At 37.5% G+C, this 24,244-nt stretch overlaps 1 protein-coding gene across 2 annotated transcripts in view; it reads right to left on the bottom strand.

Moving 5' to 3' along the window:
* Nucleotides 1–24,244, bottom strand: part of SMYD3 (SET and MYND domain containing 3) — a 340,366-nt gene that overhangs the window by 37,424 nt on the left and 278,698 nt on the right. For both annotated transcript variants that reach the window (XM_065729621.1, XM_065729626.1), the window contains 2 exons: nucleotides 9,314–9,401; nucleotides 5,759–5,933 (listed from right to left, as the gene is read on the bottom strand). In XM_065729621.1, coding sequence (XP_065585693.1) covers nucleotides 5,759–5,933; nucleotides 9,314–9,401 — 263 coding nt within the window. The remainder of the gene's footprint in view (nucleotides 1–5,758; nucleotides 5,934–9,313; nucleotides 9,402–24,244) is intronic.

Genomic DNA, 24,244 nt, shown 5'->3' with positions numbered 1-24,244 from the left:
TAGTCACTGCCAAGAGCTGTGCATTTTCACCAGTGATGAACAAGAGCCTGCATGTGGTGCTCACAACAATCCGTGGCACTGGAGGTGACCCACTATCCCTGTACTGCTGAAATGCACCACCCACCACCTCACTGTGCTCACATCCACTATTCAGTCCCAAAAACATTCAGTAAGCATTGATGAATGTCAGGGGGGTGCAATTTTTTTCCCCATGAAGGAGTTCAGTGACACACCTTACCTCATACACACTTCCATTTCAGACGCCATTTTGTCAGTGTGCCCCTCTGTGCCACTTGCTGCACAGCAACAAAACATAAGGGGGTGCTGGTAGGAAGATTCAATCTCCACTACTATACCTCTGATGTCGTGGGCCAACATATCAAAATAGGGGGCATTACAATAGGAATAGCCCTCATACAATTACCGAGAGACAATACTCTCCTCAACTTATACTGTTTTCCTACCAATATGGCCAATAAAAACACCAACTAGAATTTAGAGATTTCATGGCTTTCGATTTGTACATTTGACCTTTCAGATATGCACAAGAGATTTCTAAACTTCGTGAGAACACAAGCTACCCTTAAGTTTCTCACTAAAAATCAAGGATGCAACATGAAATTTTACAGTTTCCTCCTTTTTTAGAGTTTAAAATAAGAACAAAGACAATGACCATACAAATGATGTAAATGTTCACATATACTCACATATACATATACATTTACATATACTCTTAAGTTTTTGGAAACCTACATAAGATGACAACATACAGAGTGCTGTGCATTGGCAGGCTTGAATTACACTCGCAGACACTGATGTTTCTGTAAGTGAAAGGAGAAACTAGCAACTAAAACTGAATCTAGAAGAGAAGCCTGAAGGAATAAGTATGCATATATAGTGACTGGCTGACCAACACTCACTAGGAAAAGGTTGCAGTAATGATGGTTGGACTATATGATCTTAGAGGTCTTTTCCAACCTTAATGATTCTGACATGATTCAATGAAGATGTTTAAGAAACAGTCACTGAAGTGAAGAATGTGTTTTTTAAACTACAAAGGTCTCACAATGATCTCTCATGAGGATACCTAATTACTTCTTTAGCTGTGGTGGCTTGTAAAGACAGTTTGGCTTCCATTGGCTGATGCTAGTTCTGCTAACTAATTTCATATAACCCAAACACAAACTTCATAATCCATGGTCTGCTGCCGATAACCTGGAAGGAAAGTGGAGAGGTGCTCCCGGTGCTGCCCACCATTCTCTCCAGCTATATTAATTTGTCACTACCAAGATCTCCCTTCCCTCCGCTCATTTCCTTACATTGAAAGGAAACAATTGGTGCTCCTTGTTTCTCGTAATAGCTCCTTAAGGAGTTGTGGAGTCCCCAGCCTTGTACCATTGCATAGATACAACTTACTCTTTTTGTAAATATAATTCATTCTTTTTTGCTCAAATTCTTTATGTTTATTTGGCCTTTTTGCTATCTCTAGATGACAAAACAATGACATCATTGACAAACTGCAAATCAATTCATGGCTGTGTTTCTAGACATCACAGAGAAAGGCTACCTCATCTATTCAGATGATCCCATAAGCTGTATTTTTTCATGTCTTGCGGTTCTCTTTTCTTCCCACACATACTTCTAATTTTTAGAGACAAATGCCACTTTCTGAAACCCTACAAAAGAAAGCAAGGCTAGCTAATATTCTTTCTGTTCTTTGTTTCATTCTTTCAATAAATTGTTCCTCCACATTCACATTTTTGTCTTCCACTCAGGTGATCTCAGGGGTAAGAGGTATGTTTACTACTGATCTTTTATGATTAAGACACTGAACTTTGGTCCTTGAATGACTCCTATCTATAGGTTCAGGAATCTGCCAGCCACACACTAGTCCCCAGAGGACCTCCCATAACCAAGGTGCCAATTGGTGCTGAGACTAGACCTTAACCCTTAAGCATCAGCATCCCCCAGTGGTTCTACCTATCACTGCAGCTCACTTGTGTGTGTGTATTTTTTCCAGGTACCCCAACATGCATGTAAATTCAAAAAAGGTGCCTCAGACCTAGCCAGGACTTGGGAGTCCTCTCAGCTCAATAAATAAACTACATATCACAGATAAAGTTGGATGTGTCTATTAGAAAACAGGGATTCTGAAAAAGGATTCTGAAAAAGTAAAATCAGGGATTTTGAAAAAGAGAGAGGGAAATTAGACAATAAAAATCAGGCTACACCACATGTAAAGAATTAAAAATAGGTAGAGAGCCTTAGGTTCTACAATTATTTTTGGCTTTTTTTTTTTAATTACAAAATCATGAAAAAAAAACTGTAGCAACCATTATTTTTTAATTTGACTTCTGATAGAAGCTTGTAAACTTCAGAACTAGCATCCACCATGTCTCTTGAAATAGAATTCTAAATCAAAATTTTTTGACATTTCATTCACACAATGAGAATTCAACTATGTTCTTCAGCGTATCCTGAGCCGTGTTGTGACCTACCACATTCCTAGGAGTTGTTCTGGGGACTACAAAATACTCTGCAGTAAGCACATCCTGGTCATGCCCCTTTGCAAAGTAATCTGAATTTGTGCTGATTGGAACTGCCTACCCTGTTCCCTGAAACACCTCAGTCACTGAATAAAAGGGTCAGCTAAAGGAATACTGCAGAATTATGCTGGAAGGGATGGAACAGAAGAAGTGAGAAGACATATGAAGCTTGCATCTCCCCAGCTCCCTCCCACCACAAAGCGGAACAGCCACATCATGACACATAACAGATGCATACTGCCACTGTTTCCAGCATAAACACTGAGTACTTGATGCAAAGAGAAAAGGAAAACAACAAAAAACACAAGCCAAATGCACAGAACATGCATGCCTTCTTTACAATTGGAGGGCTAAACACTGAGCTCCTTCCCTAGAGGTAAGGTAAGACAAGTGTGATGAGGACAGTATCTCTGAATCAGAGCCTTCAAGAGCAGCAATCAGCCCAGAGTATGAATGTGCTGAGACATGACAAACACGTGCAACACCTCTTGCTGGTACTCTGTTATTCTGTGCTCAGAGGATTTTTTGAAAGGAAGTTTATTTTTGTAAGCTGCTCGGTGCTGACTCTGAAGTGGGGCAGCTTTCACTTAGGCAAATGCCTCAGTTTTTGTTAAGGCTCTTAGAAAGCAATTACCGTGACATTTACAAGAAAGGTTGCATAGATACACTTGGCTTAGGTTATTCAGCGAAAGTACATCTTGTAACAAATAATGGACAGTTATGCTACAGCACAAGAGGAGGAATCTTTTCACTGTGAGATCCAACTCCTCTCCCTTCCTTTGGAAGTTCTAAAAATATTTGAGAGACATTAAACAATGTTCCTTGGCAAACATCACTGTCACTACCTAAAAATCAGAGGTAGGTATTCACTGTGACAAATCAGCTTTAATCAGTTTAGCCATCCGTTTAGCCACCAGTTGCATGAAGTGGATGATTCATAAAAAGTCAGCAACTAGCAAAATAAAAACATGCATTACAATTCAGTGCATCACATAGCACTGAAAATTAATCCTGCTGCTAAAGAAATGGAAAATGCACAATAAACACATTACCAGAAATTAACATTGTTTTTGACCAATTCTCCTGAGCCTTTTAAGGTTGTAACAGTGATTTCCTATTTATATGGACTGCTAGAAATCTCAGGTGATTCCCTGTGGAGAGCACCATGAATATGTTTTCCAGAGCTGAGGAAAGGAAAATAGATAGCTATAATGGAACTGCGGGAGCAGCCAAGCAGTAGATTGATTCAACAGGAAAAATTCAATGCATCCCAAAAGATTTCCTAGGATTTGCTCTCCTGCTGCTGAGGGCACAATTTGTTGTAATGAGAAACTGAGGATTTTGTTTCAGGTGTGTCAGAGCTTATCATGATGACTAAGGTACAAAAAAAGTGAAAATCACTCTTAAATAAGCTTCCAGATGAAAGGAGAAAAGGATAAGCTCTTTATATTACATAAAAAGGTCAAGTATCTCATGCAAGTAGCATTTCCTATGAGATACTAATTGAACAAACAAAGTCAAACTCTTTCCTTCATATCCAAACTCCTACATTACACCTCATGAAAACTACAGTCTGATTCAGCAAGCATGACAGAGAAAGCTTTATTACATGGTCTGGTAAAATCACTCTTGGTCTCCTTGTAATCTTTGCACTCAGTAAAAAAAATCCTCAGCGTTTTGTGAAGAACTGAGTTAACAATTTACAAAACGAAACCCAAGAGAGTGCACTGAAATGGGTGGCTGCTCTGCTCAACCAGAGCTGGCACAGGAAGACAGCCGGCAGGAAGCATGCCCTGCTGCAGTAACGCACCAGTCCTGTTCAGAAGGCTAAGTGGGACACGTGTGATGTGAACTTCACCCCAAAGAAACATGAGAACTTGTTGGCACTCCTGCCCACCTGTATGAGGGGTAACAGTGACTATGAAGACATTTCTTCTCCACAGTACTGGTGTACCACAGCCTGTGTAGATTTCTCACTAACTACATTATGGTGAAACCTCTGAAATGCTGCATTGTTTCTCAGCTGCTGTTCAGAGTATTATGCAAAAACAAGCTGCCAGATAAAATTTCCTCAGGCAAAATACTGTGTGCTGATGGCAGCCTGGTTTGATTACAGAATCTGTAAAAATCTGAAAAGCTGATATTCACAACAGCATATATTGATGTACACAGTGCAGCAGAACGTAAGTGAAGAAAGGGATGCTCTAACAAATACGTTCCCCAGAAGGATTGTTCATGCATGAATGACATAATATCCAGACATTCCGCTCAGGTTTATCCTCTAGTTACAAACAAACCAGATATCCAGAATCAGACTTTCAAAACAGAGCTTTTAAAACAAGGCAAACACAGACCAGAGCAGGCAATACCCTCTCCATCTCCACTAGACGACCAAAGTTGCATTACGGCTCCAGGCCTCAATCAATTTCAAGATCTATCACATGAAATAGAATCTTCTACAGCATCCTTGCATTCCAAAGAATGGCCATCAGTCTCAGAAACTCCCCCAGCACATAGCATGGGATCAAGTATTGACAAGGTCTTGTCCCCTTGCAGTTATCACAGTCACAGAATTGTAGGGGTTGGAAGGGACCTCTAAAGATTATACAGTCCAACCCTCTGTCAAAGCAGCTCCCTAGCCCAGGCTGCACAAGTAGGTGTCCAGGCAGGTCTTTAACATCTCCATAGGAGACTCCACAGCCTCTCTGGGCAACCTGCTCCAGTGCTCCATCACCCTTACTGTGAAGAAGATCAAAATAACATAGAGAGGCTTTCTCACTCGAAGCTGAAATTTCATTTAACAAGAGTAAACTTTTGTTTCTCTCTGTACAGAGCATAGTGAAAATATACATTCCAGCCAGCACTGCTCCCCAGCCTTAACACAGCTCAACAAAAAGCACTGATATCCTCACACAACCTGGTCTGAATCAGAAAGTCAGCTTCTGATAAGTGGTGGGGAGGCATCTGAACGCATGCAACAGTGAGAAATTGATAATGAGTAATCATAGTTCCTATTATCATTCTATTTTCATAGCTGACTATGCAAGTAGAATGCAACTTCTGCCTCTTCTATTTATCCAGAAAGCAAGGCAAGATTTACAGCAACAAATAAAAACTACTAAGCAGCATCTAGTCACCATCTTATCCTGTAATGAGACACTCCCCAACACACACTCATAGTTGGAAACAGCTGAACCCACTGCAGCTCTTACCTGTATGGCTCAAGTGTCCTGCTGCCATAACACAAAGCTTGTTCCCAAGCTTCAAGGTTAATGCAGGCATCCATGGCACAGTCCAGCAGTTTCAGCTGATAGATGTTTGTATCTGGAAGTTGACTGGTATGGCTTCTCAGGAGATGCAGGCACCTTGCCAGCACCTTCTCCCACTCTGTTATTGGATGTAGTTAAGGAAATATCCTTAAAGCAAAAACCCAGGTCTTAAATGTTGTTAAGAAGGAGTGGTGGCTACAGGGTATTAAGATAAAAAAAAAAAAAAAAAGCTGCCATCATTTCAGACTGCTTCCATTCTTGAAAACACACTTGAACTCCTAAGTGGCAGTTTAGGCAACTGTGCTTTGTTTACAGTTAGCAAAACAACTTAACTTATAAAGGGGGCAGAATTTCAGCAATAAGACGTACATGGGAAAAAAAAATAGTAACAAAATTACAGGATACTTTAGTTGGTAACAAACTAAAATTCAAATACTTTTGTTTTAGCTGTTGAAGAATTATTGTTTACTTAAGATACTCCCTCAAATCTTAAATAACTAAAATAATGACACATACTTTCAAGCCACACAAGATTTTTTTTTTAAATCCTCACAAATAAGAACCTTCCAGCAATTAATAATTTTTCTTCCTTGAAACAGTTGCAAAGAGCACTATTTTTTTCCCATGTATTGCTGTTTCCTGCATCAGAAAAACGAACAAACAAACAAAAAGTACCACAGTTCTGATGCCTAAGTGTAGATCGTGTTTAGGGATCTTGGCAGCAAAGATTTTACATTCAGTGCTACAAGAAGATTTTTGTGTTTGGCAGAGAAGAAAAGTAAGCTGGTGATAGCACCAATTGGATGCGTCTTAGCAGAAATCACTTATTTTTATTATATTCTAAACTGCTTTAGCCTTCAGTGGACCAGCTTCTTCACTACTTGACCACAGCTAAACTGAACACTGACAGCTGAAGTATTTAAATGGGGACTGTCACCCGGGACTTTATGGAAATCCCAGAAAGCAAGCAGTCTAAAAAGTGTTATCATACACAATGGTAACAAATTAAACGAACAAACAAGAGTTAATAGTAAGAGAAGTAATAGCACTGCTTGTATCAGATTCCTTTCTACACAATCAGCCCAAGGACGTTCAGCAATTATCTTCGTGACATTACAGCAAATGTTATTCACGCCAACCCAGCTCTGGATGCAAGTGAACAATGATAACCCTATGACAAAGTAATTAGTCCTTTCCAAACATGGTAATATTTACATACTTAAATTTAAGAATGTGACCACTATGTGTCTGGGCCAAATTTATAGCGTGGTTTTTACAAGGCTCAAGTAATTTTCTGTGAATTATTCTTATGTCCTTGGATTGAAGGAACCATAAGGGAAGGAATGTGTTATTATAAAATTGCACCTTAACCTTTATATCTCTGGCAAACATTAATGTATTCTCTATAATTGATTAAGGACAGATGAACAGAAGAATGAGGGATGTTATTTCTACTTGATACAATTTTTGTTAAAGGTGCAAGGCACTGACATTCCTGAAAGATTACCATTTTTGCTGATGCGTAGTATTGCTCTGCTTTTATTTCTCATTATGTTGCCTTGTTCATTCACTTGCATCTAATAGCAGAAGCATTATACCACAAAACCTGTTGGAGACAAATTTTCAGGTACATAAACTGCAAAGTAGAAAACTCACTACCAGGTGCAACAGGACAAAAGGAGAAGCCAGCTATCTTACATCTAGTTCCAAGACTGGAGAAGCAGCTCAAGCAACTCTGTGTGCACTTGACAGCAGCAATAATCCCCCTTCACTTGGCTTTAATATCTCAGTTTTTGTACTTAAACTGGGTTTTGGATTAGAGACGATTTGTAAATACACACATTGTTTCCTGTTCTCTTAACTGCAGATTTAGTATTACAACACTGTAATAGTTGCTCAGATTCTGAAAGTTGCTACCTTTCTAAACTGTAGAAAATATTCATCTAATTTGCTTTAAAAAAAAAAGCAATAAATTTGTAGAAAGGAATGACTATTTGGCTCCATCAGCAAAGAAAGATTCTGTTCCTTCTTGGCAAGTGGACCAGTGTCAAGCCCCTTCCTTATGCACCATGCTCACTAATGCATGACAATTAGCAGTGGAACAGTGCTGTGTGGCAATGGAATAGGTGACACTTCAAATTCCCCATGTCTGAGAACAGAAACTGAACAGACAATAGCAGCATAATCTTCCAACCAATCCTAATGCCTTTTACTATGGTGTGTTTGATTTATTTGTATATAATATCTAAATGAGTAGTCTTAATTAAAGATCCTAGCAAAATTCAGTAGGTGCAATTCCTGCTGCAATTAATCATAAGGACATTAGACTGCATGTGTATTTTGGTTCCATACCATTCAGTACCAGATTTATTTCAGCCACATATTGTATGTTTAAGACTTAATACCCAGGTTAAAACACAGGCCCTAAACTACAGCTGAATGCCTTAAGATCTTGTTTGCTATTGTCCATTCACAAGTCAGTGACAACAGAGGAACTTAAACCAGATTACAAACTATATGAGCGTAGCTGAGATGAGCATTTCCCTTAGCAACAGTCCTTTTGCTAGAATACTGAACATGTCTGGAATAGAGGGAAAATCTATTTATTTATTCAGGGTTCCAGAAAAAAAAAGAAAAGTATGTTTCCAGTTTGGAATACCACTGCACAAACTTGTTATTTAAGCTGATGAAGCAGAGTACTGGAAGATTTCATTCTCTCTGGCTCCAGAGATAGCCCAAATTTCAGAAAACAGAAAGACACCTTACTACAGTATAGTACAGTACTGAAATTCACAGTCAGTGAAATTCCATTGAACAGATGAAAATGAGAAACGGATCAATGTGGACATACTCATCTAGAAAAAAACTCCACTTGCACTCATCCTTTTTGGTTGTTGCTGTTCACTGGAGTTTTAGTTGAATGGAATGTCTACATGATGTCCATTAGGCTGCAATCCTGTTCATTAGTGCAACATCATTCCATTTAATTTGCTTAATTATCACTTACTGTTAGATATAATTATTGTAAGTTGTAATGATTCAATAGTTTTTGCAGTGACCCTGATTACGATTATGCCTTTGTTATTGTCATTGCTATGCAAGGATTGAGAACCTAGATTGTTTGCCATCAGCATAATGGGACAAACAACATTTCTGTTTGAGTTTTATTCTATTTAGAAATGGATTTATATGAATACCGTGATGGCAGAAGTCTAAGTTTGAGTCAAATTATACTTTCTCCACCCTAGGCATCTCCTATCCCCACCATGAAGTAGTTCCAGTCCAGGTAATCAGAGACTCTATTATCACTAGCACAGCTGGAAATATTACACCATTTATGTGAAATCACATGAAGCGAATTAAATTTTTTTTTTTCAAAACAACATAAAAGGAAAACTTTTAGGGAAGAAATCTCAAAAGATTAACTGCTTTATTAAAGGTCCTCATGATTGTGTTCACAATGGTATGACAGACTGTTGCATGTCATGGAAAGGATACCTTCTTTTGATTTTGGATATCTCACCTCATTTACAGCATCTTTGACTTCCTTCCAGGCAGGCTCTTCACCTGCCAATTTCTTAGCATCCTGGTTAAAGGAAAGAAAGCATTTGATTAGAAAAGCAGTAAATGAGAGGATGCAATAATGATGAGAAGTAATCTTAAAAATAAAAAAAATCACACTGACAAAAGCAAATTTGGAGAATTTGATCACTTCTTCTGGGGTAACGCAAATAATAATTTTACTTTATGTTCATACTTAGACAACATTCATAAGCAAAGGAGAAGATATGAAGGAAAATGAATGCAGACATCAAATACTCAAACCAGATGCTAGGTTTACAACAAGAGCTGTGATCACTCAGGAGAAAGAACCAGTGGCATGTGACTTTTTCCTACAAAACACATTGAGCAGATCAATTTCTCTCAAAAACCCAATACCTAATACTTCACAGACTCTTAACTGCACTGTAGAAAGTATTTAACAAATAATGCTGTTTAACCACATACTGATTATTGAGACTTCACAAGCACAGGAAGGTTACAATTGTGAGCGTGAGCTTAAAGGGAATGTCTACAACTTAGAAAAAGCTGAATTTTGGTTTTGTTTTATAACTTGTTATTTCTTCCCTATTCCATGATTATATAAACAGTTATATTTTCCTATTGCTTTGTTATAAAGAAGGCAAAAATGATTAATGGTTACAGCAGAAAGGGAAACAGTTTCTCTTTCCAGCTCTCTAGCAGGGACTAACTGCACCTCAGGCAAACCACTTGGAACAAATTTATTAAAGCATCTACTGACACAGCTAAGCATCTTGAGGGATTTCCAAAAGCATCTAGATATTCAATTTCCATTGCTACAAGCACTTAAACACCTTTAAAAATCTGGCCTTTAAGACACTGCAGTTCATTATCTCTCTCTCCTTAAAAACGGCTCTGCTACTCTCAGAAGACTTTTTTAAGTGTAAATTCAGGAATATTTTAAATACAGATCTGAAAGATCAGCCTTCAGCAGGGATGGAGGCCTGGAGATTAGTAGAGACCGTGTGTTAGAATCTAACCAAGCACTCTGTAACCAACAGATGCTCACTGTTTATCAGAGAACTGCCTCTACTTATTAAAAGGTTACAATTTGTATCCGTCTAGAAAAGCACAGATTTCATACTCTACTGCTCGTTATTTACCTTGAATTGAAAGCAGAAAATATTTACAGTAAGAATCACTTTCCCATTCAATTTGCAGTTTTGTCTTTCCATGCACTCCATAAAACCCTAGACCTCTGTATATTCCTGGGATAATTGAATTGGACTGGTATCAGCTGCCCCACATATCTGTAGGACACAAATTACAAGGAGGACAGCCTTATCTCTAAGCATTTACCTTGCATACTTCCCAAGCAATCAATTATCTGATCAAAAATCTCATATGGAAATAATTCTGCACGTAGCTGAATTTGCCACCAGAAGAACATAAGGTGAATGTTAGGAGAAATAAGCATATCCTGTGGAAATGTTGTCAGTACAGTTAATGGACATAACTAGCTCTAATCCTGCTTTGCAAGGGACCTATGCTGATTTGTTAGTTTCAGCATAACCTCTCCCAGCTTTTGTGGGAATATATCAATTTCTGGACTCAGTCTGCTAACACATAACAATCTGATTCTAAAACACCTTTGTAGATAAGTGCTGTTCACTGGCAGATTTAGAAGATAAATCTAGATATAAATAATGATGTCTGTGAAATATAGGGTTTAAGGAGCTTCATAGAAAACAAAAATTCATTTAAGTCCAAATACAATTCTCAGTGTTTCTGGAGCATATAGTAATCCTTACAACTAAAAACACAGAAACAAGGGAGATGATACAGATTTCTAAATCAAAGAAAGAAATCTATGCAACAAGTCACAGGACTGCGGGTGATGCAAAGCACCATTAGGATTTGATTTGCTCACTGCAGAACTGATGGATGAATAAAGTTAAAATATTTATTGACAACTTTTTCAGTTGCTTCGCCTGTCTTCTAGAATTTCATTAACAACACTAAGTAGTCCAAGGTCAGAGTTTCTTCTAACCTTTACACTAAAGCATTAAGAAAAGTAATCACAGGCTTTAAAGTTTTCAGGTAGAGAATAAGGAGTGACTGCTTGTCAAATAATCTCAAAACCTTCTCCAGATTCATGGTCTTTATCCCTTTTGTAAGACATTTCAGGATGCAGGGAACTGGGCACCCAGCTCAGTCCTGGGAAGGATTTAAGTCAAAAGTTTTCAAAGACATATTTTCTTTGTTTTTAAGAGGAGGCATTTTGGGGACTGGCCTACATAAGAAAAAGCAAGGACTGGTCAGCTGGCCTTTTTACATCACACCTGTTTTTCATCAGATTTTCATACACCATAGAAGTCCTGTCTTCTCCTGGACAGTCTTGTTCAAGGTATAGTGGTTGCTTCCAAACAGGCAACCCAGTAAGGGATGCAAGGACACCAAAAGGCCTGTCACTGAGAACACTTCTTCCCTCCACTACATGACAGTGGTCTCTTCTGAACACAAAATTATAATCCAGTGAGGCAGCGGCATGTAACTCTGTTACTGCTCTCTTTTTGTGAAAGCAATAAAAATATCTTTATAAGGAAACTTTATGAAAATTAATATTTTAACAGTTTAAAAGCTATGGATACCTGAAATATTTGAGCATTTTACAATAAAGAGCAGACCACAACTTTCTGATTTGCTTAGTATCTAAAAAATTTAAGTGACAAGTATAGATATTAATCTGGGAGAACAATTCTGACCAACTCAATGGGTTAAAAACAAATGAGGTTTTCTCAGGTTTTGTTTGAAGAAGGTTTCTGAAGAGCTCAGACATTTAAATAATGGCATGACATTTTAAAGTAGATCTCTAATACATCATGCTCTGAAAGCATAAATAACAACCTTCTATTTCTATTTAATAGCACAGCAACCAATGACGACATGTTTGTAGTAAACACATTAACTCAATGTTTTAGACTTGGTGTCAAGAGGAAAGCATTACATGATTCACATGGGCTGTGTTTTATAGAGCCCTACATCTTCACCCACTTTCAGTCAAATGACTTCATTAAGGGCTATGTGAATGCTAAAGGCTCAGTGCACAGTGTCCTGCTCTAATGAACTGTCATGACCAAGATTCACCTGTGACATAAGTCTCAAAAGCTCCCCTGTCCTGCCTCATGAAAAAAAACAAACAAACCCAGATGCACAAATGCCAATTCAGCTGTCCTGCTCAACTTGTACAAGGTAGTTCTCACCAAAGCTGAGCTGGCAAAAGAGAAGGCCTCATAGTCTTTGTCATACAGCCACAGGGTGGCTGTGATATGTAGTGATTCCAAGGCTGCTCCACAGAATAAAAACAGTATTGTGTTCCCGGTAAGACTATTATGAGGGGCTGAGCCTTACTTGTGAACAAAATGAATTGGTACATTTTATTTTAGAATTCTGAAAGTAAAATAAGACACACTGTAGCTGCGTGCCATATTGCAATTGTGAAGTACATTGTTCAGTATTAGACAGGCTGCACTACCTCACATAACTGATACTGGCTGCTCATATAGCACTGGATATAGCCTGGATTACAGACTGTGGTGTCTGGAATGGCAATAGAACTGAGGCTAGTAATACTCTAAATCATACTGGAATATTTAACAGTTGTTCACACCATTCATGTTTAAGGACTCCATTTAGGGAAACAAATCAAGATGAAAGTTTCTTCACTCCCTGCACAGAATCAACCAGGAAAAAAACCAAGTTCATTCAGATACTTGCATGAATATCCTTCCTTTATCATTGTTTAACTTTGCTACACACTATGTTTCCTTGGCAACTTAAAATGAAGCATCAAAAACTACAGTGAGAAATTTATTACAATGACATGCTTTTAAGAAAGAGAAAATTAAGATCAACATCCATCTCAAGAAGCTTAATCTAACAAAATGAAATGGGACTAACATAAATTTATCCCAGAAAAACCTTGGAGTTAATCAAGTTTTAAAATATAAATTTAGAGGATCAAAGAGAGTTCTCAGCCTCTTCCAGTTGCAAGCCCAGTGTGTCAGAGTCAATTCTGTACACAGACAAAAAATTGCATTCCTTTAAGGATCATACTCCACTCCTATTCACTGCAACCCACTTCTTCTTCATTTCTGTGCTTTTTATAGATGCACACATTTTTAAACTGCATTTTTAAAGATCACCCTATGTATTTTGTGTTACAGAGGAAGTAAAGCAACATCCCTCCTCATACTGAATCCCCCTGCTTGTAGACCCAAGGACCATCCTAGCCTTCTTGGACAGAGCAAAATACAACATTTTTCATTTCTGTTCAGATACCCGTGCTGAGATTCATCTCACCAATTGTAGATATCTGGATTACTTTTCTATTCAACAGAGAAAGAGAGGCACTCTCAGGGTGAAACTTGTATTGTTCTAAAGCTAAGTGCTTAAATATGTAGATCACTTGAAAGTACTTTATTTCCTTGGAAACTTAAACAACTGCAAAGAGCACAATAACATTATTTGTGTAGACCAAATTCTCCAGCTTCAAAACACAATTTTCCAACATAGTCACTACCATTAGCTAGCCTGCATGTTGCGCCTGTAAAAAGCTGCACCAGCAGAGGTGACCCACTGTCACTGTTCACCACTGTTAAAATGCACCATTCACCATCTCCTGGTGCTCTCATCCACTATTTAGGCTACATAAGCATTCAGCAAGCATAGATGAATGTCAGTAGGTGTTAATTTTTTCACATGGAGGAATTCGCTGACACACCTTTGCTTTGTACACATTTCCACTGCTAACACCACTGTGTCAGACTGCCCCTCACACAGCAACAACATATAACGGAATACTGGGGGGAAGGTTCAACATCTACTGAGGTCAACATCTGCCTCTGACATCATGTGCCAGTATAATAAAATAGGATGCATTATTTTAGAGCAGCCATCATACATCAGATGAATAGCAGCCAAAGAGCATCCTTTTTTCTCCATTTTACCCATAGGAGACGGCGAGAGTTACCAGCCCAGATGCCCTATAGCAGTCTGTGACTTGGTGAAATAAAGCATAGTTTTAGAACTCCATTTCAGATGTGAGACTTTCCTACGTTTACAGGGTGGCATATTTTATTCAACTCATCTAATATACTAAGCAATCCCAGTTACTCTGTATGATTTACCTGTCCTCTTAAATGTTCATTATTCTCTCAGTCATTGTCAGCCACAAACATAACTGCCAATGATTTTGCAATTACTTTCAATTCATTCATGAAAATGCTGGGTATTGTAGAAAGTCATTATGGACACACTCTGATGTTACTTGGTAAACATTATATGTAAATGATGATTATGGTGATTTAATGTTGAAGTGTGGTGTCAGAACAATCATTAGAGTGTATACATATAAATTCCTGTATTAAGAAAAAAGACACAAAAAAAAATCTGAAAGCTTTTCATTAGTCTTGAATTTCACAGCCCAGGTCATTTTTCTTCAATACTGATAACACAAATCAAGTGTTATTACGAAATCTTTCCTGTTTTATATGCACTCTTTGTGACACAAATCTAAGCTGTATTGCAGGCAGTATTTCTTTTCTCAAAAAACATCATTCTACGATACCAGGTTACCTAGTCATGATTGCACAAGGGCTATCCCAGTTCTCTTCATTGCCCTTTCTCTATACTGTTTCACATAACCCACGTCAACTCATAAAAGCCAGAGGATGGGAAGATGGGAAGAAAATGAAAGTATTAACAGTTTTGCATTGGAGAAACAGACCACCCAAAAATTGTTGGCACATTTTTAATTCAACTGTAATCTGTTATCAGTCCAAAAATTCTTGTGGACTGTTTGGTAACCTGAGGAAGGACAGTCCTCGGCCTATTTCCCAGCAACTCTTGGGATTTCAGACTTAGAAACTGCACATTTATTAAGGTAATCTCTAGATCTGTCAACAGTCAAACTGACAACTCTCAGGCAAATCTATGCTGTTTTTTGAGTCTGCAAATGGTGAAGATGCAGCGGGTACATCTGCCTGAGACACATAGGTCTAGAATTCTCAGAATATGTATTTATCCACACACATAATCCAGAATAATGAGTGCATTTAAATTTCAGTGATTGCTGAAATTCCATTGAAGTTAGTATTTGTGCAGATGACTAAACACCTTGCTGAGTTTAGCTACTCCTCTGTCAAAGTTGCATTTATGCTTCAGTGATTTGAAGAATTTGTGCCCACTGAAATATTGATTCTATCCGAAGATATATGTATATAGTGATGTGAAGTTAGTTAGTTATTTTAAACATTCATAGGAAAACAATTTCATATCTTAATGCATGATATATCACTTGATAAAATGGCATCTTTAGAAATTATGTTTTTTAATGTAAACTGCAATGTAAAATAACAGTATTCACTGAAGCATACTGTTTTCTGAATGAATGGATACAAAAACCAGGGAATTTAGGGTTTAGAAGAACACATGCAAGAAGATCAAGATCATATACAGTTATCAATTTACTCCATATCTTAAAATAATAGACAAAGCGAAAGGAAAAATCCCTGGAGGGCTGATGAAATAGACTGCCTGGATCGCCATTGTGCTGCTTGACTATTCAGCACCAACACACAAACCCACACTGACTAGTCTACAAGCTTTTTGAAAATCATGAATAAAAAAGGTTCCATTCATTTTGTACAATTGCAGCTCTTATGAGAGGATAGTATCTGGAGTTTTCTCCTCTAGAATTTTGACAAAAAAAGTTTGATTGCTACATAGCTGAGTATAAGTTTCATAGCATCAAAGGAGAAGTATGTGAACATCCTTAAAAGATGCCATACAGCATTTCAGTCATTTAAAGAACTCTACTCTGGAGAATTGTCATTGACCATCGAAGTTAAGCTCGGAGAAGCTCTCCCAGGTCTTCAATAGGAGCAGCTAAAAACACTCAGTAAAGTAAATGATTGCTTGACACAACCTATTGTCAGCTTCTTTCTGCCTGTTACCTTGATTCAGTAATACTGACATTTTAGTAATTGTAAAGAAAAATAGGAAAATGGCCATATCCCAAAGTGTGAACAGGACATTATCTAATATGACATAATGTCATGGAAACTACCATAATGCCTTTGAATTTTCAGGGTCTTTATTTACTCTTTGAAAATCTATTGTGCGATTGGCTCCTGGCAAGAGATGACTGCCATTATAAGAAGTTTATATGAGTCTCAGCAATCAGTGGTGATCAGTCACAGCAGTTCAAAGCAAGAAGAGGTAGCCTAGCTTCTAAAATATGTACAGAAAATTAGACATCTTGAATCACACATAAGCAACCTGTTGGAAAAATTAAGTACTAAATATTTCACTCAGTGCTTAGAAAACAGATATTCTGTTCTGCTAAAATATTTTTCCCATTCAGACAGATGAGTTCTGTCCCTCATAAACACCTTGTATTTCAACATCTTATTTTTTAATTTTTTTTTACATGTGAGGGTGTGGGGTGAGGAGAAAAAGTTTATTTTGCATTCTGAACACGTAATCCTACAGTCATTAACATTAAAATACAATGTGCTAAGTAACACAGCTTTGCAGCATATTTCTTCCCTGTAACAAATGTCTACGTTCAAACTACCTTATTATTTAGGAAGTAGCTGGAATCACATCAAAAGCTTCCAAAGCTCAGAAACACTTTTTTGGCCTGAGAATGATTCAACCATAATATACAGGGACATTTTGAGAGTAAAAATCTAGTTTTCCAGATATTGTAAAAGAAATTGTAGAAACTTTAGTCTATGACCAGTACTTGTCAGCCCTAAAACAGTTCCTTATCTTTTCTAAAGCAATATGATGCAGCTGCACGTTTTACTTAATGTTTGTGGTTAGGTAATTAGGAAATTGATATGGCATATTGCTTACCAAAGCAATTTTTCACTCCAAAGCAGCCTGCCTGTAACTTTACAATCTCAAAAGTTATAGACTTCCTTGCTATTCACATGAGCTCCCTCTTGCTTTAACAGACCTGAGAAGATATTAATTAAGGACTGGAATTGATTTAGGCACTGAAGGGACCGATTTTGCCTTTGTCTATCTATGGGCTTCCTATGAACTCAATCAAAGCCCCAAGCCCTGAAAAATTGCGCTGTCAAAACAAAATTGGAATGAAGTCATGATACCTTATGACTTTGCCACAGGGTCCTAAATCAATCAATCAACTGATCAATAATTGACAAATAAGGTTTGGCTTGCAAAGAGTTTCTAAAAGTTTAGGGCAAATAAAAGGAAAGCTGTCTTCATATAAGTAAGAAGAATAGGTGGAATGATGCACATGAACAGTGTGGTATAAGAAATTACAACAATATGAATTTTTGCAGTATGTTTCATAGACATTCCAAAGAAGAGTTCATCTTTTTCATCTTACTTGTATAACTGCTTAAAATTGGCCCTACACAAAACTCTTGATAACACACAGAACAATGTGGAAGTAAATTCCCTCAAGAGCTAGACTAATAGCTTGGCTCATTCCTTGCTGACGTACCCATTACTCTTTGGTTGTTTCAGCCAATCCAATACCACTGAAATATTTTGACAGTAATTCCAGAAATCTTCTCTTCTCTGATAGGAATTGCGTTTTTATAGTTTCCACCCACAGGCATCCCTTAATGAGGGAGAGACTGAGTTCTCATGTCTAGTATAAATTTGTGAGCTTCTGACTACTGTTAATAATTAATTACCTCTTGACAAGTTAATATATTTCATATTTTTAAACACCACTCCTAAAAAATTCAAAACAACTGCACCACTCTGCTGTCATACAAATACCATTTGTCAATTCTAAGTACTCCTTAAATAGAAGTAAACACATTAGCAAGAATTTCAAGCTGTAAGTATATGATGCAAGCTTTCTTTGCTCATAGTTGACAGAGGACCTTGTAATAAAAAATAAAACTAAAAATAAAATTATTTATTACAACTTTTCCTTAATGTCTAGCCCTTGAAGAAATATAATAACTCCAAAAGATAACTCAGTATTCAAATCAGTGAGCCAATATAACTGCATACTATTAGAAGTTAACACAGACAGTTGTTGATGAAGAGCCTGTTTCTACCTTTTGTTTTCTCTAAACTGGTGTGATTCAGAATGTTTATTACCTTTACTGCTTATGTCCTGGTTTGATTCTTAAAAAGTAACGCCTCCTGTGTGGCTGTTTAGTCATTCATTCCTTCACATAAAAGGGTTTAGACTACATCCACATAACTGATGAAAAAGAGGTATTTCCACTCACTTTCCTTTTAATTTAATATCCTGGTGGTTACATAACATGCTTAGAAATTAAAAACTATTTTATATCAATTATTAAAAACCTTTCTACTTTCTGAATTATAAACAAACGTATTTCAGTTATAATATCTATTTCATGGGATTTATAAAGATCAATATCAATGCTTTTCTGCTAAATGTGACCAATGTTTTTCATTGTCATTTAAAATTATCTAAAAACAAAATGATTCATAGAGGTAATTATTTGCTAAGAATTCCAGTAAATGACTGACTCAGATAAGATTCCTTTTTGTTCTGTCCAAAAACTGGAAAAAAAATCTCCCAAACCATCTCTACCTACCCCCAACTTCAATTTGCCACAGGAAATTGGAAATTTCATCCTCTTTATGGGAAGACTGAGAGATTAAGAGTTCAGAGGCTCTTGACTCCTACGTGTTGTAAGGACAAAATGTCTTTGGTTTCTTGCCCTTTGACAGGGGGTCCACAAAAAACACACACAAAAAAATAAATAGCAATAATACAAAATTGAAAGAAGAGATGTGATGATTTTTAACGAATACAAGAAAAGAAAAAGTTGGAGAGCCATTTCAGTGCTGTACAAAGAAACAAAACACTACACGCAAAACATTTTGGACAGTTCTACAGAGCTGAGATGAAAGGGCTTGATAAACAGATCAAGAAAAGGCACCCCTTAGGTCCTACTGATATTAGAAAGCACCTTTACAGGTTGACATACACAAGGCGTAATAGCATTCTCACTTAAAGAGAACTCAAGGTTTGTCTCTCAGTGAGATTTTAGGAATCCCAGTGAGATAAAGTTTTCAGGCTGCTCCCTTCAGGAAAATACAACATTTCTTAACTGTATTTCTGGGCTGTGATACATTGTCCAGTGACAGTACATTAACAGTATATTTAATTTCCTAGAGCAAAGTTAATTTCCCACGTCAACTGTCACATGTAGAAACTTTAGATGTAATGAATTGAAGGCTTAATCCAGGAAAAGGTGTTTAGACTATGATTTGTCTGATTTCACAGAATCATAGAATGGTTTGGCTTGGAAGAGACCTTTAAGATCATCTAGTTCCAGCCCCTCTGCTACAGGCAGGGACACCTCCCTCTAGATCAGGTTGCTCAAAGCCCCATCCAGTCTGGTCTTGAATGTTTCCAGAAAGGGAGCATCCACAAACTCACTGGGCAACCCACTCCAGCATCTCACTATCCACACAGTACAGAATTTCTTCCTAATAATCAGTCTAAGTCGACCCTCTTCCAGTTTAAAGCCATTTCTCCTTGTCCTGCCATTGTATGTCCTTATAAAAAGTCCCCAGCTTTCCTGTAGACCCCCTTCATGTACTGGAAGGCTGCTATAAGGTCTCCTCAAAGCCTTCTTTTCTCCAAGCTGAAGAGCCCCAGCTCCCTCAGCCTGCGCTTGCAGAGGAGATGCTCCAACCCTCTGATCATATTTGTGGCCATAGCCTGACCTAGTTTTATGTTATAAATTACTACTGTTTCTCTGAGCATATTCTATCTTCTTTATGTTTACTTTGAAGTGCTTATCCAGAATGAGACTTCTCTTAATTCTGTTTATTGTTCAGCAGAGATGAAAGACTGGACGCTAGATGACTGATATCATTGGAAAAAAGAAACCCCAATAATAATTAGTTCTAATGACAGTTCCAAATAAGCTTGACATATGGAAAGAACACTAGCTGGGCACTAAAATGTAGATGCTACAGTGCGTAGCAGCAATGGGAGCAGATTCCCTTCCCTTGGCAAAAGAATATTTCTGCTTAAGACATCTGCCAGAAGATTTATATTACCACTTAGAAGGCTGTGTCTGAAAGAACGAGCTTCTGCTCCCACCAGATGAGCAGAAAGCTGGACTCCTTGGCACTCTAAGTCTCTAACTCTTATGCTGGCTCCAAACGTAAAACTGTTGGCCCAAACTGATTCTGGTTTCTCTACTGAGGTTCCCCTGAAGCAGAAAGGAGTCTGCAGACAGCTCTGAACTCCAGTCTATTTATATGAACAGCAGTATCTTTTCCATGACCTTTGACAGCCTAAGCAAACTCAAGCTGACTGCTGCCAAGTCATGACCAGAGCACAGTGAAGCAGCCCTGAAGCAAACAGGAGAGGTAAGTCGTCATGGAAAAATGATCACAGATCATTTGTCACTGTCTGCCATTGTTTGTGGGACTGCCTTTTGATGGGAAAAAAATTACAATGTTGAAAGCTAGAAGAAGCCTCAGAAGTTGTGTACAAAATGCTAAGAGGCTGAAGAGAAGATGCCTTTGTTAAAGAACAAGAGAGTCCAGAAACAGTTGCCTTGGTTTTTAGTGGTATTTTTGGCACTAGAAAGAAAAACTGAATTGTCTGTCCTCAGCTGTTGAGAAGCACATCCCAAGAGGTTAAGATCCCTAAAAGAGAACAGTAGACTGATGGATTTCAGGACCTGATCCAGGGTTTATGTCATTACCAAATGTCTTTCCAGAAAAAAGGAACAGTTAATCAGCCAACCACCTATGGAAAGAATTAACATTGTGTCTTAGTGGGCAGCTAATTACTGCCACTGGCAAAACCGAAAGGGTGGGTGAGTGAAATATGATAGAGCTGATTTGACTTCCAGATGTAGTTTGCTTTAAAGGCAGTTCTAGCAGTAAAAAAAAAAGATAAGGAATGAACAGAGAATTTCTAAAATAAGGTATCACAAGCCCCTGTCTTTTGCTAGTATGTCTATTAAATCAGCTTTTTGCTAGAACAAAGTCCTGATCATTTCTGTTGTTGTTTATTTTTAAAATTATTTACATTTATTTATTTGTTTTCAATGTACTCTTAGGTAGTAAGTGCCTTAAAATAATCATTAGAGAGAAAGATGCTCCCACTTCACTGTTTTGGTCACGGGGTTTTATGTTCAGTTATCTAAACATGCGGACTTGTTTTCAACAATCTTGCTTACATTTTGCTTCTCAAACTTCATCTTCTGAATCTATTTGGAGATCACATCTTTCATATTATACTTTGAAAAGTGAAAATGTAAATACCTAAAAATAAATGAATGTCAAAGAAAAATTCAGAGAAACAATTTTCAGTAACTTAGCAATCCAGTCAATTAAAAAGGCAATTCTTACCACTTTATTTTATATTTCCTGTCCCTAGATATACATTCCCAGATGGAGGGGAGCAGTAATCTCATGCGAAGTGTTTACATGCTAATTCACAGCACCAATTACACAATTCCAATGTACTTCATGTAAAAATTCCCATGGGATTTAAGCACATGTTCTTCAACATGACTGTTGACATGAAACATAAAAGTAAAAAGCCATATTCAAACTTCTCTCAAACCTCCGAGACAAGTCAACCATGGACATATCCTCTACAACAACTTTGACTGAGAGAGTTAAAGGAGAATTTACATTTAATGACAATCCTAAATTAGTTTCATTATTTCTCAGGGTATTAAAAAGAAACAACCAATGTCAAAAGTCTAGTAGCTTCAGGAGCTTGTTCCGTGCATTTGTAAAAGAGCTGGTGAGTGGAAGGATAATACCAGCTAAAGAACAGCAGGTGACATTTTCATATGTACACAGATGGTTTGGCTGCTGTTCAGATGACCTAATTTTAAGAATCTTCAAGTTGGAAAGTGGACTTGTGATGTTCTATACCAAAACTCAGAGTGTAAAACGACTGAATACTAAGCAGAGCAGTAAACTGATTAAAGGAATAAAGTACTTACTGGCATTATGTTATTATTAGCTTTGGCAAGTATCAAACACTGGTCAAATGTAAAAATGATTCTAATTCATTGCTTTTGACCTTGTAATAAATAAAAGCTTTCCAAAAACCAAGCTAGACTAAAATATTAAATCCGGGCTCCCAAGGAGAAAGACAACTCATAGCGAAGTGATTCTATAAGCACAAATCTCCTGTAAATCCTTAGCTGAAAAGGTGAACAATATTCTGGCTCGTGACTCTGGAAAAAAAACATTCTCCTTTTAAAATGTTTGTCATCACTGTAATCCCATCCTTAATTACAATTAATGTAAAGGGCTTTTATGTGCCAGAAGTTCAGTTTTTAGTAAGTAATACACTTCAGAATTACAGTGGAGATAGATAAAAAAATGTCTAGAATAAACAATGATAATATATAAAACTGTCAGAGACTCAATGAAGACATAATAGCAGCAAAAACTAGTAATATCAAGAGCCAGCAAACATTCTGCTAGTGACTTAAAAAGAGGTCGTCTTTCTCCCTCTTTTAGGTACCAAATTTTCCCAACTTCTGCCTATATCAATTAAAAGTATTGGATAGATTTGCAGTTAGTACCATTTAATTGGTCAATAACTGCACTGTCAAAAAGATCACCTTCATCTTAGCCAGTTTACATTGGTGTGTTAACATATGCTTCTCTTCCCATGTTAAATCAGTAGCCAGGCCACTTCAACAGCGGCTGAAATAAACTGGCTAGCATTATGGTATGATGTCCTAGAATTAAAGAGGTACCATCGCTGGAGCCGAGGGACTAAAAATTATTTGAGACCCACAGCAAAAGCTAGTCACAGCTGTTTACCTTCCAAGTTTTCTCATCCTGGATGACAGCTATGAACCTGGATTTGCTTATGACTGTCCTGGTAGTAGGACAGTCAAACAGAAAAATGCCTAGCAAGCAGAGACTCACCATGAATCCCTTTGAAGAGTGGTAACCAAAGCATGCAAGCTCGCATGATATGCAGTGCCAGGCCATCAGACATGCACAGACATGGACCCCTCCACTTGTTATAGCACTGTGTCTGCTTACCCTGAATGTGCCAGTGTGTCTTAGCAGTGGTTGAGTAGGGTCCCTGTGACTGGGGTGCTGTGTAAGTATACTCGAAAATGCAGACTTTGATGTATAACAGCATAAGATATAGACAATTCTGCAAAAGAACTGTAATTGGGAAGCAAATAGAGAAAACAGCTACACTGTATAAAGCTTCCATATCTTACTATAAAGACGAAGTGACTATGAATGACACTGATGGCATCAGAGGGAATTTTGCTATTTTATACAGCTATTGCATAAAATATGACAATTACCCACATTAAATATAAGTGAGAAAAAATAATAAAATTATCCACAGATAAATTGCATCTTAAATCATAGCTCATCGAAAATCTGAAGTGTTAGAAAAAGTCCGGACAGAATCACATAAACTAGAATGGCAATAGAGCACCTTGGCATGCTATTCTTCTTTGTATACATACTTAAATTCCACAAATGTAATACTATGTAATCATCATTCCAGTTTACTCAATTTTAGCTCAAATAACTGGGAAGAAGCAGTGATACTAGTTGCAGTCTAAATGTATCTATAGTAGTAACCAGAGAAGAATATTTGAAATGTAACTTACAAGCTTTGGAGACATGTAATCACATGATACTTGGTTTTTTGGTTTTGTGGTGTAACATAATACACCTCACCTAAAGGGTGGGCTTTTGCGTGAAGGCTTTCTTTCAACTTCTGATAGTCATTCCAGTATATGTCTATTGCAAGAGAGCATGAATGAGTTGCTTGTCTCTTCTTTGGATATGGAGAAGAACTCCTTAGAAAATATACCAGGAGAGATGTGGATTTCCTCT

This window comes from Cyrtonyx montezumae, unplaced genomic scaffold (assembly GCF_038088225.1).
Source record: "Cyrtonyx montezumae isolate F1298 unplaced genomic scaffold, pur_monq_1.0 scaffold_0, whole genome shotgun sequence".
Classification (NCBI taxonomy): domain Eukaryota; kingdom Metazoa; phylum Chordata; class Aves; order Galliformes; family Odontophoridae; genus Cyrtonyx; species Cyrtonyx montezumae.
Note: the sequence above shows the minus strand (reverse complement) of the source record. Positions and strands in the feature narration are given on the sequence as shown.